Source organism: Anguilla anguilla, chromosome 14 (assembly GCF_013347855.1).
Source record: "Anguilla anguilla isolate fAngAng1 chromosome 14, fAngAng1.pri, whole genome shotgun sequence".
NCBI classification, from domain to species: Eukaryota; Metazoa; Chordata; class Actinopteri; order Anguilliformes; family Anguillidae; genus Anguilla; species Anguilla anguilla.
The window spans coordinates 17812911-17829822 of record NC_049214.1 but is presented as its reverse complement, the minus strand read 5'-3'; the positions used below and the strand labels follow the sequence as shown (position 1 = coordinate 17829822).

General features: G+C 40.0%; 1 protein-coding gene across 11 annotated transcripts in view; it reads right to left on the bottom strand.

Annotated features, from left to right (window-relative positions):
* The window catches only part of kcnt1 (potassium channel, subfamily T, member 1), a 76195-nt gene that overhangs the window by 57040 nt on the left and 2243 nt on the right, over nt 1-16912 (bottom strand). For 9 of the 11 annotated variants that reach the window (XM_035390676.1, XM_035390681.1, XM_035390682.1 and 6 more), the window contains exon 2: nt 11156-11323. In XM_035390676.1, coding sequence (XP_035246567.1) covers nt 11156-11323 — 168 coding nt within the window. Of the gene's footprint in view, nt 1-11155; nt 11324-13919; nt 13969-16912 lie in introns of all 11 variants that reach the window. The other 2 variants (XM_035390683.1, XM_035390684.1) reach the window with 2 other exon arrangements.

The window sequence follows — 16912 nt, the reverse complement described above, 5'->3', positions numbered from 1 at the left end:
TCCAAATGAAGACTGGAACGGAAGGTAGTGGGACAAAACCTTGCAGAAGCAAGACAATCAAAATTCAGAAAGCAGTACTGGTCAGACCCCTAGTCTGTCTCTTTGACCAAATGGCACAGAGCTGAAACCATTAAACTTGGCTGATGTTATGTCAGAAATAGTGAAACTAATATCAGGGACACATGATCCTTATTTTGCAAGGACATTTGCCAAGATTAACAAGCTGGACCTGTCCTCAGGTACCTTGTCTCACTGCACATCTGCACTTAAAGGAAGTTATCCACAGGTTATTATCTATGGACAAGAGTGGGACTGTTTCATGAACCTTCATTTACCAGGTAAGCTATCCTTTTGATCTCTATGTTGGCCACACTTTTTGTCCAAGTACTTTCTTATTGATGTTCATGGTTTATTTTTATTATTGCATCCCTGATTTTTTGAACAGTGGTTGTGTGTTATTTGACTGCCTAACTTGTGTCCCTTTGCATATATATTGTTCTAATATTTTACTTATTCCCTATTGCTTGTGCTGACTAAACATTGTCTGATTTCTTCCCATTACATTGCTAGGCAAGCCAGTCCTTCCAGAAAGGCAATACACTGCAGTACATTGAAAATGTGTGTGTGTCTTCACTCACATATCTTGAGTGTTCAGTACTGTAGACCTTTGAATTATATTCATTCTGGTGCAGTGCATTCCACAGGTGGCAGACGTAACCATGTGTTTACAAAAAGGGGGAAAAATGACAAAAATCACATTGTTCATACATAAGTACAGTTCAGTGAACACTGCGATGTGCCTTAGTCTGGTTTTTACACATTAATATTCCATCTAATTTGACAGGCAAACTGACAGTTTGCCTATCAAATGTGGAGACTTTAGAGACTGTCATTTGCCTTATGAAAGTGTCATGATTATTCATGTCATGCCTACAGTACGTCATGACATATTTTGAATATTATGCAAACCAACGTGATAGGTCTGACATATATATAGTGATATATTGTGTTATATAATAGCTGAATGCCAGCTGTTACAGAAATTGCCCAGAAATAACATGAGCCAACCGATCAAACTCAATGCAATCAGTACTGCTACACTCCTCCAAACAGCTGATTGTTACGCTCCATGAAGAGTCAGAGTAAGTCAGCCGTGAGTCTCTGAACTTTGTGCTATCGTCTATTCTCTGCCTGTGTCTTCTGTCTCTGTGTGAGCTCGCTGCCTGTTGCCACAGCAACATTGCTGCGACCAGAAATAAACTCAAACTGATGTGTGCCCCTCATCTGAAGCTTTGCTCCTCACCTCTGCTTACGACTATGGCAAAATGTGCCAAACAGCTCACTTAAAATTTCCATTATTCGGCACCGTGTCAGCCTATTTTAATTGTGATTGTATCTATTTAGTTTTGCTTTTCATTTGATTAGCAGCACTTTCTACCAATAAAATGGTACCCGGTAAGCAGAGTTGACCTTAGTAGTCAAATGTCATAGGGAAATTACAAAGTGAGACACGGAGCCAAATGTGAATAATCCCAACCTGCTGGATCTTAGAGTAGACCCACTTACTTGCCATGGCTAATTCTGTAAAGTGCTAAAATGGTATCACAGTCTAGAATAATCTTGAGGGATTCAAGAGATTTGTAATGACAGAGTGCTGCTCATTATACAATATCCAGGCAGATTCTAGCAGATCATTGCATGTTTAAAACCCAGTAAACTTAAGGAGAAAATTCCGGTGCATGGTCCTTTTTGGAGCTGTGTCACTTACAGATGGAGAGACAGGAGCTGCCAAACAGGGGCACAGAGACTCCATGTGGCTGCAGTAGGAAGTGCAGTTGTATTTCAGCCCAATGTATTTCACAGGCTTTTTCTATGGTTTTTGTTGTTATTATTTTAATTTTAGTGCATGTTTTTTCTCTTTTTTTATTTTTTCTTGGCACAAACTATTTTTCTGTTCAGCAAAATCTATTAAAGATAATTAGAGAATATTTGGAAGACAGCTGGTTTAACACTGGCAGTTAAAGGGCATTTGGGTTTTTTTTTTTACCTAAAGCAAGAAAATATGCTTGGAATAACTCCAAAACAGATTGTACAATAACGTAATGAACAGATTAAGTTTATTCACAATCTAACATTGAAATTTTTATATCATGCTGGTACTTATTTCTTTGAGCACAGCAATCGTAGGTTGCATGCCCAATAGGAAACTAATATTAAATGTAAAATAATATTGAATACCTTTTTTGAGAATCATCAGGTAACAGACATACATAAAACCTCTGGATGCATAATGTTACCGTGAAAGCTGTGTTAGAGTCACACAAAATGTATTGTCTTGCTTTAGACTACATATCTCCTTGAATGCCTAATCACTGCCATTTTAAAACCACCAAGTGAACATCTAAAATATTAATAAAGTGTCAGTCAAAAATATACACTAAATCTAAATTAATTTCAAAATGCCCCAGGAAATGAGGTTTCCCTTTGAGTAGATAATATATATTCCCAGTAGGGGGCTCTCCTGTGCCAATACTTTCTCCAACTGCAGCACTGAAAGCAAAAACAACTTGGCAATTCACCCTGCTTTCAAACCCGAAATTTACATATAACACAATACAGAATTAATATTTTCTGTATAGGAATTCAGTAAATGTCACTCATATATTTGTTGAAAGGACAAAAAAATAAGCGGACCCACGCAAAAATAAAATACAAATCTGTAATCAGCAATGTTGAAATCAATCACTGATTTGAGAGTGACAAGTTTAAAATGTACAGCACATTTAGACAAAACAACAAAATTATTTTTTTTTTGGTGAAAACAGCCTATAAGCAAGGAATCTCATAGTGGGGCCACAGTGCTCGCAAGTTTTTGTTGTTTACTTGTAATTGTTAATTTAGGTGTGGACCCTTTCACCACCCAGTGACTTGAATTAACCCCTTAAAGTGTGGAAAGACAGCAAAAGTCAGCAGACACTATGGCTCTCTAGGGTTTGAGCTGGAGATGCCTGCAGCAAACCAAGTAAATCCATGTATTTGCTGAATCCCAGTGAAGTCATAAAGCATAACATTCCCTCCCAGCAACAATAGCAAAGACTTCCTGGAGCTGGCAAAGGCAGAGAAACACAGCGACACATCTCTCGGATCTCTCCTAGATTCCCTGCATCAAAACACACACTTGCAGCACTGATGAGACCCGTGACATTCTCTTTGGTAATTGCCGCTCACGCATCACTTCCTGTCCATCAGCAGCAGATGGGAACCAAGGGCTACAATAATGAGGCAGCATCAGAAGGAGCTACAGCAAGGCAGAGTACCCCTGGGCATCGCACTGCCATCTGATCAGGCCAATACATGCTCACGCAAAATGACTACACGGAGCAGAATGATTCTGATCCACAGAACAGGACCACTCAGACACGGCAGGGCCACAGTCACTAATGCACAAAAATCAGTATGATTAAAACAGTGTAGTGATATGAAATTCCATTATGCCAAACAGTTCTACTCACTCAGAGCCCTGTACACTGACTAAATCCCCACGGGAGGACAAAGGGCATGGTGATACTGCACTGTATAGCCTATGTATGAGAGAAAAATACCTGCATCAGACAGCACCACATAAAACATCTACATCCTTCATACAAAAACATTTTTCATTGGCACTTGATAATGATGCAGAAAAAAGGCGGTATAGTTCAGTTCAGCTATTCAGAATTCAGAGTTTTTTGATACCACCACAGTACTGTATTTAAACCTAATCTGAGATTTCATCTCAGAAAAATTACTGAAAAGCACTAATTATCACCGTAATGTAACAAACTGTAAGATCTACACTGCTGTAATTCACACTCCTGCTACTGAAAGCATAGGCAAATAATCTAATTAAATAAATAAATGTCTGACTGAAAATCAATATTTATGAATAATTATTTCATGTTTTGGTGGTACAGAAAGACCTGTTAATATAACCTCCAGACTTCAGGGGAACACAATGAAAAATTCTAACTGCCAAAAAATAAATAGTGTAATCAAATGGGAAAATAGATAGACTGATAGAGTAAAAATTGATATACTTGTTGTTATAGTAGGGTAAAACCTTTGAGTTCCACTTGAACAAGCAGTGTCATAAAGGTGGGGGCTATTGATTTTCCCTGTAGAGTAACATTATGAAATGAAACAGATTAGGCCTTGGCAATTCTGAAATGATTAAATGTTGAGAAACTCAAGAAGCTAGTAAACCACTGATTTACCACAATCCTTTTTGCCTGTACAAGGATGAGATGTAAATTATAGCAGCACAGCTGTTCAGGGATCAGTGGATTTATTGGTTGGTCCCTGTAACAAAGCAAATCACCATTCTGGGACACCAATCAGTAGGAGCAAATGATTATGAAACCAGCAGCTACAAGACAGGGAGAGGGAGTGACAGAAAACACAAAGGTTTTAATTATTGAATCTTCACCAGTGGTATATATTGTGTGCGCGTGCGTGCGTGTGTCTGTGTGTATGTGTGTCTGTCTGTGTATGTCTGTGCATGTGTGTGTTTGTGTGTGTGTCTGCGTGTGTTTATTTGCAGTGCAGAACAAGGGAGGACATAACAGGCAGTGTCTGAGCGATAAGCAACAACAGAGCAAGGGGACAATGCTGGCGGATTCTCGATAATATATCAGATTTCATTACACTAGACAGCTCCACCCACTCCATGCCCGGTACACTGAAAAATGACAACCACAGCAGGACAAAGGGCATGGTGATTCTGTACCTTTTATGTATGAGAGCAAAAAACCTGCACCAGACAGTGTTACATAAAACATCTACATCCTGAGCTTTAACTACGCTTTATGCAAAAACCTTCGTCGTTTGACACTTGATAATTATGTGCAAAAAAGGCTGCATAAAATAAACAATACAGGTCATGCACTATGATATGAACAGGAAAAAAAAGAAAATGATTCATTTTCATTCTTATGGAATTGGTCCAATGCTGAATTTTGATTGGAACTAGGTGTTAAATTCGAATGAGAGCAAAAATGTGTGCTTTATTTAATCACTGAACATGAAATTACCATAGTATTAGGTTAGTCAGAAGGGACTGGGAGCCAAGGGTGATTATGTCACTAAAATGGGTACAATGGAGAATTTACAATGAATTGGTTTTTAAATATTGAGCAAATGCAATACGCATCAAGTCAGTAGCAAACACAAGGTTCTTACAGGGCCATCAAGGAAAATGGGATTAAAGCAAAACAATTATTAAACATAAGATTACAAAAAACCATTTTATAACTCCGCTCATCATAACATCACAATATATAAAATAGTTTTTTAAAGAATGTGTGCTGTGTTCTAATGCTGCTCCTGTGTTGTCACAGGGGATGTTTGAAGGTTGCATTGCCATTCTGCAGAACCTGCAGCCATCATCCCCTAACTGACCCAAAATGGAGCAGTTAGGTAATGTACACATTATTTGCATACTGAGCTTTCTATCAAGCATAAGACCTGAAGGGGAAACATTGTGTTCCATATTGAACTGAAGTGCCTTTACGCTTGTGGAGCCTTTCCTTTCTACATCCCCACACAGACAGCCCCTCCTTTTCCATCTCCACGGCTCAGAGCCATGCAGTGATCTTCCTTATCACCTCTCCCCATCATCCGCAGCACTCCCCTCATCCGTTTCAGAAACTTTTCACTTCCTTCTGACCATTTCAATGGCCATCTCTCAGGACTGCTGCAGGCTCAGTTTCCCAAGTCGTATCAAAGACTATGAACAGCATCCATCACCTCACTGCTTACAAGAGAGTGCTATGGTGCAAATGTACTTCTGTGAAAGAATAAAACCCAGGGAATCTTCTTGGTTGGACATATAAAACATTCATAGAATGTCTTCTAAAGGTCATCCATCTGACACATGGTAAGTACATCCAAAAAGAGAAAGAAATCTATTTGGTTTGTTTTCTTGCACGTGCTGAATTTTCACAGGGAAGTAGTTTCAAGCTTGTTCTTTGGATAAATTTAAAATGTACCCTTGGGCCCTTAAACTCATTCTTTCATGAAAGCAGCTTCATTAAAAGTCTGACAGCCAGGGAACCAGCGCTGTGAACGCCCTTAATCCGCAGCACAGAGCCAGAGTATTCAACTGCAGAGTGACTGGCCATCTGGGAGTTACATGAAGCTAAGTTTAGATGACCAAGATCATTCCCATGAGAATAGACCCACAGAGAGTCACATTCTCTGAGGTGGACCATAGAACTTTTGTCCCTTTCTACATTACATATACAGTATTACCGCTAAAAATGTTGAATTTTTTCAAATCTCAAAATGTAAACACACATACTGTATAACCCCTAGCATATGTGAGGAGGCAGTGGACAAGGTTATTATAGTTGGTATTTTCCATTCCTGCATTTCAATTTTGTTTTAGTTTCTTGGAAATGTGTTTTTATTATTTATTTATTTAGAATTATGAATGTTTTTCATGGCTAGTTTTCATTTATGATAACCTGTGCTGTGCCAAAAAGGTGTACCCCATACTCTGGGGAAATGGATTTCCAGCTCCTGTCCGAGAGGGTACAGTTTTTAATCCCCTTCTGTGTACCTTGTCTGGCAGAGAACAGTAATTGTGGTGCACAGGACATATTCTCCACGTGGGTTCATTTCCACCCACCCACGCGCCTGGTGATTAATCCAAAGACTGCAATAGGCGCAGGGTCAAAGCAGAAACACTGACCTGTGCAGGCATCCAGACCACTTGTCCCACTCGCCCACACGACTTGTTATGCCCGTGTGGTGAACAATGATAAATTACACCTCTGTCTGATACATCTTTCTGGAACATCCTAGCCTGGTCCTGCCTGGTAAGCGGCCCCTTGTGAGAAGTTCTTTGGAATGATCTGGTGCCACCCTCCACCATTCACAATCACCCTGCTCATCTGAAGTGTCCTCAACGGCTATCAAATGTGACTGAGTCACAGCTCCCACAGTAGCAAAGGGTCGTTTGAACTTGCATTCATTTTAAAAATGGTAGGTGGTAATGATTTGAATAGGTAGACATTTACGTACAAAGCCACAGGCATACAGAACCTTAGTATTATTGAGCAAGGTAGCTGTTTTATACATGAAAAGCACCTATTGTTTTTTCCACAATTGAAAAGTTTTTTGTGCCCTTGCAAGACACAATGAACATGGCCAAGTGCTTAAGTGCGAGGAAGCAAGAAGAGAATTTCTTCTGCACCATGATTGGAGGTGAACATTGGTAAGAGCAGATCAGGGTTACAGAGTAGCTCTGTGTCCAGATTTGACGAGGAGAGTGTGATAAAATGGCTTCTCACGCTTTTAAAGCCTTAACATCTTCAACATTTCTATACAATATAAAAAACCTTTCAAAGGTCAACATTACGTAAGACACACAATCACATGGGCAGACCTCATGACAAGTAAGGGAAAAGGAGGTTTAGCGCAAGGACTTTCCTCTCTCTCTCCCAACAGGGGGCACATTCCTTTCCTTTGCGCTGGCCACAAATAGCCTTAAAGCTGAAAAATGGGAACTCCCGAGTGAAATAGAGGAGGCTTCCTCACTCATCTTTTTCCAGAAGAATGCCCTAAAGAACATGATGCAAGGAGGAAAGGAAACATTTTATATGACATCACTTGGAAGAACGGGCAACCTCTGCAGGTGAAATGTGCTGATGCCTGTACCAAGGGATGTGTGATTTAATTAGGCTCAGCATAACGCATGTGGCTACTGACCCCAAAGCAATGCAAAGACACACAAGTACTATTTTTATCCAGTTCGCGGACCGAAATAGTTGCTTTTTAAAAAATATGATTTGAAGGACTAATCAATGAACAATTTAAGGCTGAGCCTCTGTAAAGGACTTCCGAGCTTCCACCAAGAAATTAATACGATATTTTTTGGGTTATTTTACGGTTTTGTGTGGAATTATTCTACTACGAATACCCTTGAAGGGCTATTATTTCACTCACAACTACGCACATAATTTTATACCACACCTTACCCTGATAATCATGCTGCATTAAGAACTTACCATCTGGACCCTCCACCATGCACACTCTTGAGTGTGACAGGCATTTCCTCAGCCCCGGTGATGTCTTACCGCATTTTTCACATGCCGTGCACTGTGGCTGTCCTCAATCTGAACCCATCTGTCATTTACGCTTTTTCCCTGACCAAATAACACTTACACTTTACTCACTGCCCCAGCTGTTGTCGGAATAGCACTTTGTCTGCAAATGGCCCTGTTCACAGCAGCTTCAGACGCTGTGAGGGGGCTGTGTTTAAACTCTGGCGGCAGTTACAGTACAGGAATTAATAATGCATGATCAACACACTTTCTTTCAAATGATCCTTCAGTGAATACAGCACTGCACAGGTGAAAGTAGACAAAGCACAGTAAAGATGGTGAGACAAACAGACATGAAGGACACCAAAAAAACAAAACAAAACAAAAAAAAACACAAAATATTTTATCAGTCGTCTTTAGCTCTTGGCATCAGTGAGAAAACTCATCTTCAGCTCCCACGCAGCTCACCAGCGTCAGCCCCCATAATACCGCCCCAGAGATAATGACAGCACGGTGTGGAGATTCCCTCTCTAAACACCCACACTCCTGCCTTAAGTGTCTGAGAGGCTGTGCATCTCCCACCACGCAGACATGCCAGCTGAGCCAGAGAAGGGGCTGCTGGGATACTGAGTAATACTGACCAAACTGAGGCTCACAGGAAAAAAAAGTCCTTTCTGTTGCTATGCTGGCAGGTTTGTACTGGCTACTTCCTGTACTTAGGACATTCCTCTGGTGAGGCTATAGTGGCCACTTCCTGTTCTGATGACGCTGCCCTGGTTGGTCTATACGGTCTCCTTCCTGACCTGGTGACACTGGCCTGATGGGTCTGTGAGGGACACTGAACAGAAGGTGGACTGAGCTGTGCTGTCAGTCTAGTTTAGGTCACAGTTGTAAATTGCGTTCAAGTTAACATAATTCCGTGGTATTCTACAGCAGCAGTCTTATTGAATTTCAGTTGCCTTCATGTAGAATCATTTGTTTTCGGTTAGTTTGACGGGTAAAGGGTAGTATACGGACAGTTGTATTCTGGGAAGGTCCACAGTGCTTCGCTGATTTTAAGCGCTCCTACTTCCTCTAAATACAAAGCCATACTGCCAAGGTAATTAGCACCTTTAAATTGGCCCCAGGTTGCACGCCTCTCTGTGTGTACTGTAACTGTGTTTGTGTGTCCACATGGTATGCCAAAAGACACAATTAGCTTATTTTATGTCACTGAACAGATGAACCCAAGAGAACCAGTCACATGTTGGCTCTGGCTCAACACAGTCCATATCAAGCAAAAGAGACAGCGTAATGGCAATGCTAATGGCTGCTTGTTTCAAACTGTAGTGATCATCCAGAGAGTGCAACAGGAGATAAAATTAGCTCACTGAACTATGGACCCAGGTCCCCAGCCAAGGGACCAATCATACTCAGCACTGGCCCTGGGGGGGGGGGGGGGGGGGGTGACCTAATCTTCTGTATCAGATACTTGCGTGCTCATTCGCACACGTACACGCGCTCCACTAAATTCTGCATGCTGGATCAGACTCCCTTCAGATTGTTATTTTGGTTAATGCAGCTCTGCTTAGTTCCTCACTCTCTTAGAGGTCAAAAAGCAGTTTCCCAGTATGCTGAGGACTCATTCTTTATTGCCTTCAGCCATTTTGCATAATTGTGCTGTGCAGGTGTAGCGAAGGTTGTAGCAACACACCCCATTGCCTCCTTTGCTTTCACGTTGGAGTTATCAATGTTAGTATAAACAATCTAAATCAATAGAGATCTTAAGAATGACCACCAATACAGAACACCTCTTCGCCACAGAAGTGCTGAAACTGGAGAGACAAAAGATTTCTGTGGAAATTGACTACAATTAAATATGCCACCGACTTTCACAGTAGGGGAAATTGGCTAATGTTGGCTAATTCTGAATCCTGACAGACTTGTGCAGAGGCAATGAATCTCTGTTACACAGAGTCACTAATCAGTACAAAATGAAGTGGCACAGAGCTCAATACACTTTTCTCTATATGACAGGCAAAGCTCGTGCTCTGTTCCCTGAACATAGGATTGCAGGGTTTATTTATACATAGTTCTTGACCTTGCTTTCACTAATGCCTTCGGAGAGAAGAAGCCTCTTGGGTTTTTGGCTATTGCGGTGTCTCTGAAAAAAATGATCTAGTGATCTGTTTATCTTGCAGTACTTTTCTCATTCCCATGCTTTATGTTTTGCTGTCCATCTCTATTGTTTTCCTTGTCTGTCAGGTACACATTAAACAATTACATAACACATATAGGATAGGCAAGAAGAAGCTTCATACTGGTCATAATAACATGGTGCGCAATTTCCTCACTGTAATTTCACAGAACTCCAAATTGTAAGCTGCAAAACACCGCAGGTAGGAACCACTGTAGGACTGCAACAGCAAGGCATTTCAAAACAGATTGTCTGATTTCTTGAGAATCTTTCTTATTCTGTTAACTTAAAATGGAAATTTGATTTTCACGATTTAACAACACTGAATAAACCTAGATAAACATATGTCTACTGAATGTGTTTTCACTTAATGCGTAAGAAAGATTGATTATTTTTTACAGCATTATCTGGTTCTCAAATGTAAATTACGTTGAATAAAATGTCAATGTCAATACAGACAGAGTTTCTCAATACTTTACCCAGAGTATTTTACCTTCCATTAATATTTCAAGCAGTAAGCTGCGTATAGTCTTGTAAATATAAGATTTCTTGATTACACTTTTAATTTCTATTTTATATTGATTTGACAAATTCCACCTCTGTGAAACTAAACTATAAAGTGAAAATCAACCGAAAACGTTGAGTCAGTACAACAATACAGCAACATACCAAGCACAGGTTCCTATCTCCGAAGCAAACCCAAGGCTAAATATTCAACACATTCATAGAGTAGGCTACTTTATATCATGCAGTTTGGCGCTCTACAACCTAGCGCCGAGCTCCTTGGTTTCTTTCATTTTCACACAATTCAGAACTACATCGTGGACAGCTCCAGTATCGCCACCACGGGGCTGCAGCAAGTCAAACAGTTCTGTACGCTTCAATAACACAATACCTGTCGTCGTTTTGGAAGGACTGGTCCCCAAGCAGTAAATCGCGAAATCGGTACCGAGGCGGAAGTGGGGGGACCTCCGAGTCCACCTCGGTCATCTTGAGTGCGGAAATATCCAGAATAACTCCGGTGTTGCTGCTGTTGTTCTTCTGAACAGTCTCAGGTGAAGGCCTGTGAGGGGAGATAAGAACACTGGTTAGCTTCCTGTAAGCATCAGCATCCAGTGCGCCCCCACATCACTTGTTGATACTGCAGGCAAAACCTACAAGATTCTTCGTGCAATTTACAATCAACAGTGTTGCACGGCAAATTGGTAGGCATATGCAAGCGCGTGTGAAATTGCTTGCATATTCGTCATGTAACGAGGAATTCGACACAGTTAATTTGACAAAGCTATATTACACCTTTCCGGTTTGTTCATCCAGCGGTTCCTCAGAAAGTAATATTCGTAAATATTCTGAGCGTTTGAGTTGATCACCACTGTTTGTTTGATACGTAAAAGTATCAAACCATGTTATAAACGCAACCACGCCGGCATTAATTTGTGGTACTATATTCCCTTAATGAAGCATCTTATTGTCTTTTGTCAACACTGAGGTCACATGAGATTTGCTGTTCACGGGTTTCATTTTTTTTTTTTTTACTTCAATTAAGGATAGACTCAATATTTGCGCCCAAGGGACTGATGTGCGCAACTAATCATGATTGCCATGCTGATTGTAGCTATCTTATTACTGGACTGCCATATCCTCATGCTTAGAATTAGAATTTCATGAACTGAAATTAATAAAACACATGCACATAACATCCTTATTCCCTCCCACTGTCGCTAAACTTTGACAAAAAAAGAGAAATCCTCTGATGCAGCAGTGGTTGGTGAGTTGAAAATTGGTGGGGCTGAAAACTTTCCTTTAAACCGGTCAGGGCATGTTTTCAATAATTTTCCTTGAGTAACAAGCGTGCCAACGATCTGACTAATCACTTGGCAAGTGACACACAGCTTCTTCAAATTATGTTAGGAAGATTAAATGATAAATTCAATTTAGAAAAATCTGTTTTAATCACTAAGTACGCTTAAGGATGAAGATGCACTACTCTGATAACTACCACGCTAGTTTTCAGCATAACCACCAACAGCAAATCCTGCGCTTCAAGATTGTTTAAAATCTACGCATTACAGATCTTTTTCATGAATATTCTTAGAGTGTGAGTGCGGAGAAGGAAGGGGTCTACACGTATCCATAATTTTGATAAAATGTCCAAAATTTTGCAGCACAAATAAAAATATTTTTATTACTCACTAAATGGCTTAAATGGCTTATATCTGACGGTATTGAGTATTTTGTGAATTATTCGTTGGATTGACAATCAAGGAAAATGACTGGAAACAGGTCAAGACCAAAAATCACTTTAAGGGGAAGTTTTTGGCCCCATTAATTTGCACTCACCAATCACCGTTGATCCAACATTCCAATATATTTGTTACAGGAAAAATTCTATAAGAAAATGTCACAAGACCATTAATGGGAGAGGTTTACGGAGGACATTTTATGATAATAAAAACATATAACCAGGTTGTGACCTTTAGCATTAAAACAGCACTAATATAACACAATGACAGTATTTGATTGATAGATAGATAAATCCACCATTTTTTTATTTTTAAAGTTTCAAAAGAACACTTTACTTCCACTGTGCCCTCATAACCTTTCATGTGATTCACACATTTATAAATAAAATGTGTGATGAATAAATTAATTTAGTTCTGTCACACAGAAGCATGATCAGCACCTTTTGGTTAACCCTGGTTGCACATTAACAGCCAAAAGACTACATTTGGAAGTGAGATGTTTTCTGATTATAACAAAAATGGCAGATAAAACCTCAAATGGGCTAAAAACTCAATAAACTTGCCACCAGTTGAACCTAACTCAGATTACATGAAGACTGATAGTGCTTCTAACTTTATACACTCCTGAGACAAAATTATTATTTTATTTTTTATTCAATGTTCCTTGTAGTGTAGGTTTCAGCATGGTAGAATATATGGTTCTTGAGATTATGACCAGCGGCTCATTTCCCCTAGAGGGTCTTAGGAGGATATTTAGACCAACATTACCCTTTAGCCAAGTTTATTGTGACATTCCAGAAAGGATCTAAACTGATCAGTGAAATTTCTCTGTGTGAGTATGAGATAAAATACCTAAGAATGACTTTTCAACAGAATGGCAAAAGAAAAGCTTCCATGCATTCAAGTGACAGTACAACTCAAGTGAGGCGTGAACCTGAACCATGGACAATGCGCTGTGTCATGGGCATCAGTGCCATTTATTAGCTGTCAGTTTAATAAATACAGTGTGCATCCATGATCCACATAACCACCTGCATGCAAAAGTGTACCACGGTGCAGTCAGAGCATATATTTAAGCATATATGCATTTGTGCATGCACAAGTGCCTTCAACCATCGTCATGCTTTTTCTGTTAGAACCAACTTAATCACAACACATTTTTCTTTCCTGCCAGAGAAAAGAAAAGTTTATTACCGGAAACACACCCAGTCACAAAATTTTGATACACTCAATCTTTTCACACCATACTGCAGAGGCTGACTTGTGGAAGGGTTTCACACATGACACACGAGCCAGCACTGGGTGACAGCAAAAGGTGAGGGAGTTTATAGTTCTGTGGGTTGTCTGGCTTTCCCGGAACCCAATGGGGTGGAATTCTGCATGCGGTTGAATTAAAGGTCAAAGGTCAAGCTTTACCTGTCGCCATGGGAACTTGGGGAGTGAGCTGGTCGGCTCATGACTGCCTCTTGGTAAGAGATTTGGAGTGAATAAAAAACCCAAATAAAAAGGGGGAAAAGAACAGCAATTAATCATTTATCCCATGATTCCACCGAAGAAGCTGAAGTTATTCTATTTGTTTCACAGATTGATTACATTAAAATTGGATATTGGATAGGTCATGCATTTGTATTGCCAAGTAGATTAGCACTATTGATCTGTTTGTTACACATAATACATTAAAATAGGTGAAGACCCATAGACCTACTGTTATTCTGTGCAGTTTTAAGATCTATTAAATAACCTCTATTTGGATTTATAAATTGTTGAATATTGCACAACTCCAATTAATGATTTTAAAAAAAATCATACATATGAAGCATTCTGCACTGTTACTACACAAGTAATTTGGTCCAAAACATCAACAAAAATAAATCTAAATCCAAACAGTGCAGAGTTAAAGAATATTGTAAGAACATAATATGCCACATAAGGAAACACAGAGGTATACTGATGGTGTGTGCCTCTGCATCACATTGGATAAAGAAGTTATTTTCTTGGGACCAAATCACTGTCTTTCAGTCAGCTGTGTTGACAGAGCAGCATGGAGAAGAGAGAAGGCTTCCATTATCATCATCTCATCCTCCCTCATCCTGAAACAGAAAGCTTATTCTCCAGACCCCATAAACCCCAGGGGCACATCCAAGTGGACTGCCCATCAAATAGAAATGCAGGTACAGTTAATTTGTCAAAGGCCTAAAAGGAAATAAAACTTTCACACTCCACTAGGACAGGTGTTAATTGCATAAAAGGTGAGAGTGTGATAAGTGCTGACTTAAACCCTGGCCTTTAAAATCCAGAGGTGGACTGAAGTGGCTCTGATGAGAGTGTGGAGACAAACACCCTCATTTCTTATTTTCTCTGGGGCAAAGAAAGTCTAGCTCTTTCTCTCTAATGTCCAGCTCAGCGTTACATTTGAAAGAAGAAAGGATATGGCAAATCCTTCACTGGCAGCACTGTTCGCTATTAAAGTCAGAGTCACTGTAGTGAGTTTCAGTGAAGCCTGACAGACCAGATGGATTTTCTGTCTCCATGTATCACTGCAGAAGCATTTATCTCTAGATAGTGTTAATTCCATCTGCCATCAGCCTCTTATCACCATTGGGCTTAAGGTCTTCTGAAACTAGCATGATAAAGTACCACTCCCAATGACTTTATAATAATTGTACACGAGGTGGGATGCATGTGTACCCATAAAGCGCTCCTGACGATGGACATAAAACTTATATTATTCACCTTGAAGTCATTTTAACCACATGCAAATGAACCATTATTCCTACCCATCTCTTTTTAATAATTTGATAATGAACTTAGGTATTAATCTCCATAGTTCCCACACAGGAGCGCTTAGTGGCCAATTATGCAAAATAAGTCGGTGGTTTCTGTCCCTCCTCTGTGTCTTTAATGAACTCAAGTGAAAGACCTTCTCTCCCATCACAACGTCCAGAGAGCGATAGCAGATCACAGCTAAGTACTACAGTACTCAGGTGGTTTTTAAAGATAAAGAATTTGTCCTACAATTCTACCCAAAAATGGACGCCGCATAATCCAGAAAAAAAAAAAAAAAACCTCTGCAACAAAATGAAAAGGGTAGGCTCGGTCACTAAAGATCAAATAAAATAACCACAGGCAAACAAAGCAGTGGACTCCCATAGAACACTAAAGGTGAAAGATGACACAAAGGAGTGATATGTTCATACTCTTATGTTGTTCTATGTTTAGGCTGAGTCCCTGACAGTTAGCTATTCTGGGAGAAATGTATGCTTGTTGCTTGATTAAAATATGAAACATTATATTTGATTAATCAGCGAAAAAAACACCCACACAGATTGCAAGATACATAAAACAGCTATTCAGTGAAAAAAAAGGTTACACCGCAGATAACAGCAAAACTGCACACAATGACTTGCTCCCAAATGGTTGTAATGAAATGCAATACAAAGAAATTTCCAGCAACTATGGTGCACTGCTGCCACTTTCTCCACCAGCGATATGGGTTTGGCATTGGATGGCTGCCCAGGGCCAGCTTTCTTTTCTCTTTGGTCAGAATCAGTGATTAATGCGTCTGTTCGGTAATTAAACAGGAGTCCTTCCTCCAAGGATCAGCAGGTAGCCAACCAACCGGCAAGTCTCTTTTTCCCCCGGGGCAAACAGAGAAGAGGTATTAGCTGGAAGAAGAGAGAGCACCACCACCATTACCCATCAGTCAACAATCTGGTAGTGTGGCCCGAGAAGATAAGGTTAGCTGCTGATATCACTGTCATTCTTTTATACCTCAGAGACCAAACCTCTGAGATCTGACAATCATCAGCCGATTTGCCAGGGCACAAACGATCCATCTGCTATTTGAGTTGTCCGTTTGGGCCAATCTCAGCTTCAATTACTAGTCAATTTGGAGTAAACACACTCAGTGATGGCTAAAGTACAGTGCCTGGGTCCCAGTAACCAGAAGTCATTTCATTTGAGGGCTGCCTTTCATCCGAGGCCTTTTAAACCTATGAGGCCCCATTTCTGGCATGCACTAATTGAAGTGGACAGTGCAATGAGATGAAACCTGATTAGGCAGTTTCTAATTGAGTTCACCAATAATGGGAAATTCCAATTATCTTTGCCAAATAAAGTCTTGACAGAGTAACTTATTTATTAGCAGACTCTCAGCATATCCTGAAGGTCTCAGGTCTAAACATTGAAAATGGGAATTCATTATTCCACACTGAAAATCAAATCAACTAGGCATTATTAAAAGACCATATCTACTGAATTCAGACAGATATAAAAGATGTCTTCTGAATGGCAAGCTCTTGTGAAGTCTGTCCAGGCAAACTAGGAATTAAAAATGCCTCCTCATATCATAAGTCCCGCTGATTCAAGGACACGTTGTATCAGAGCATTCCTCATATATAATACACTGT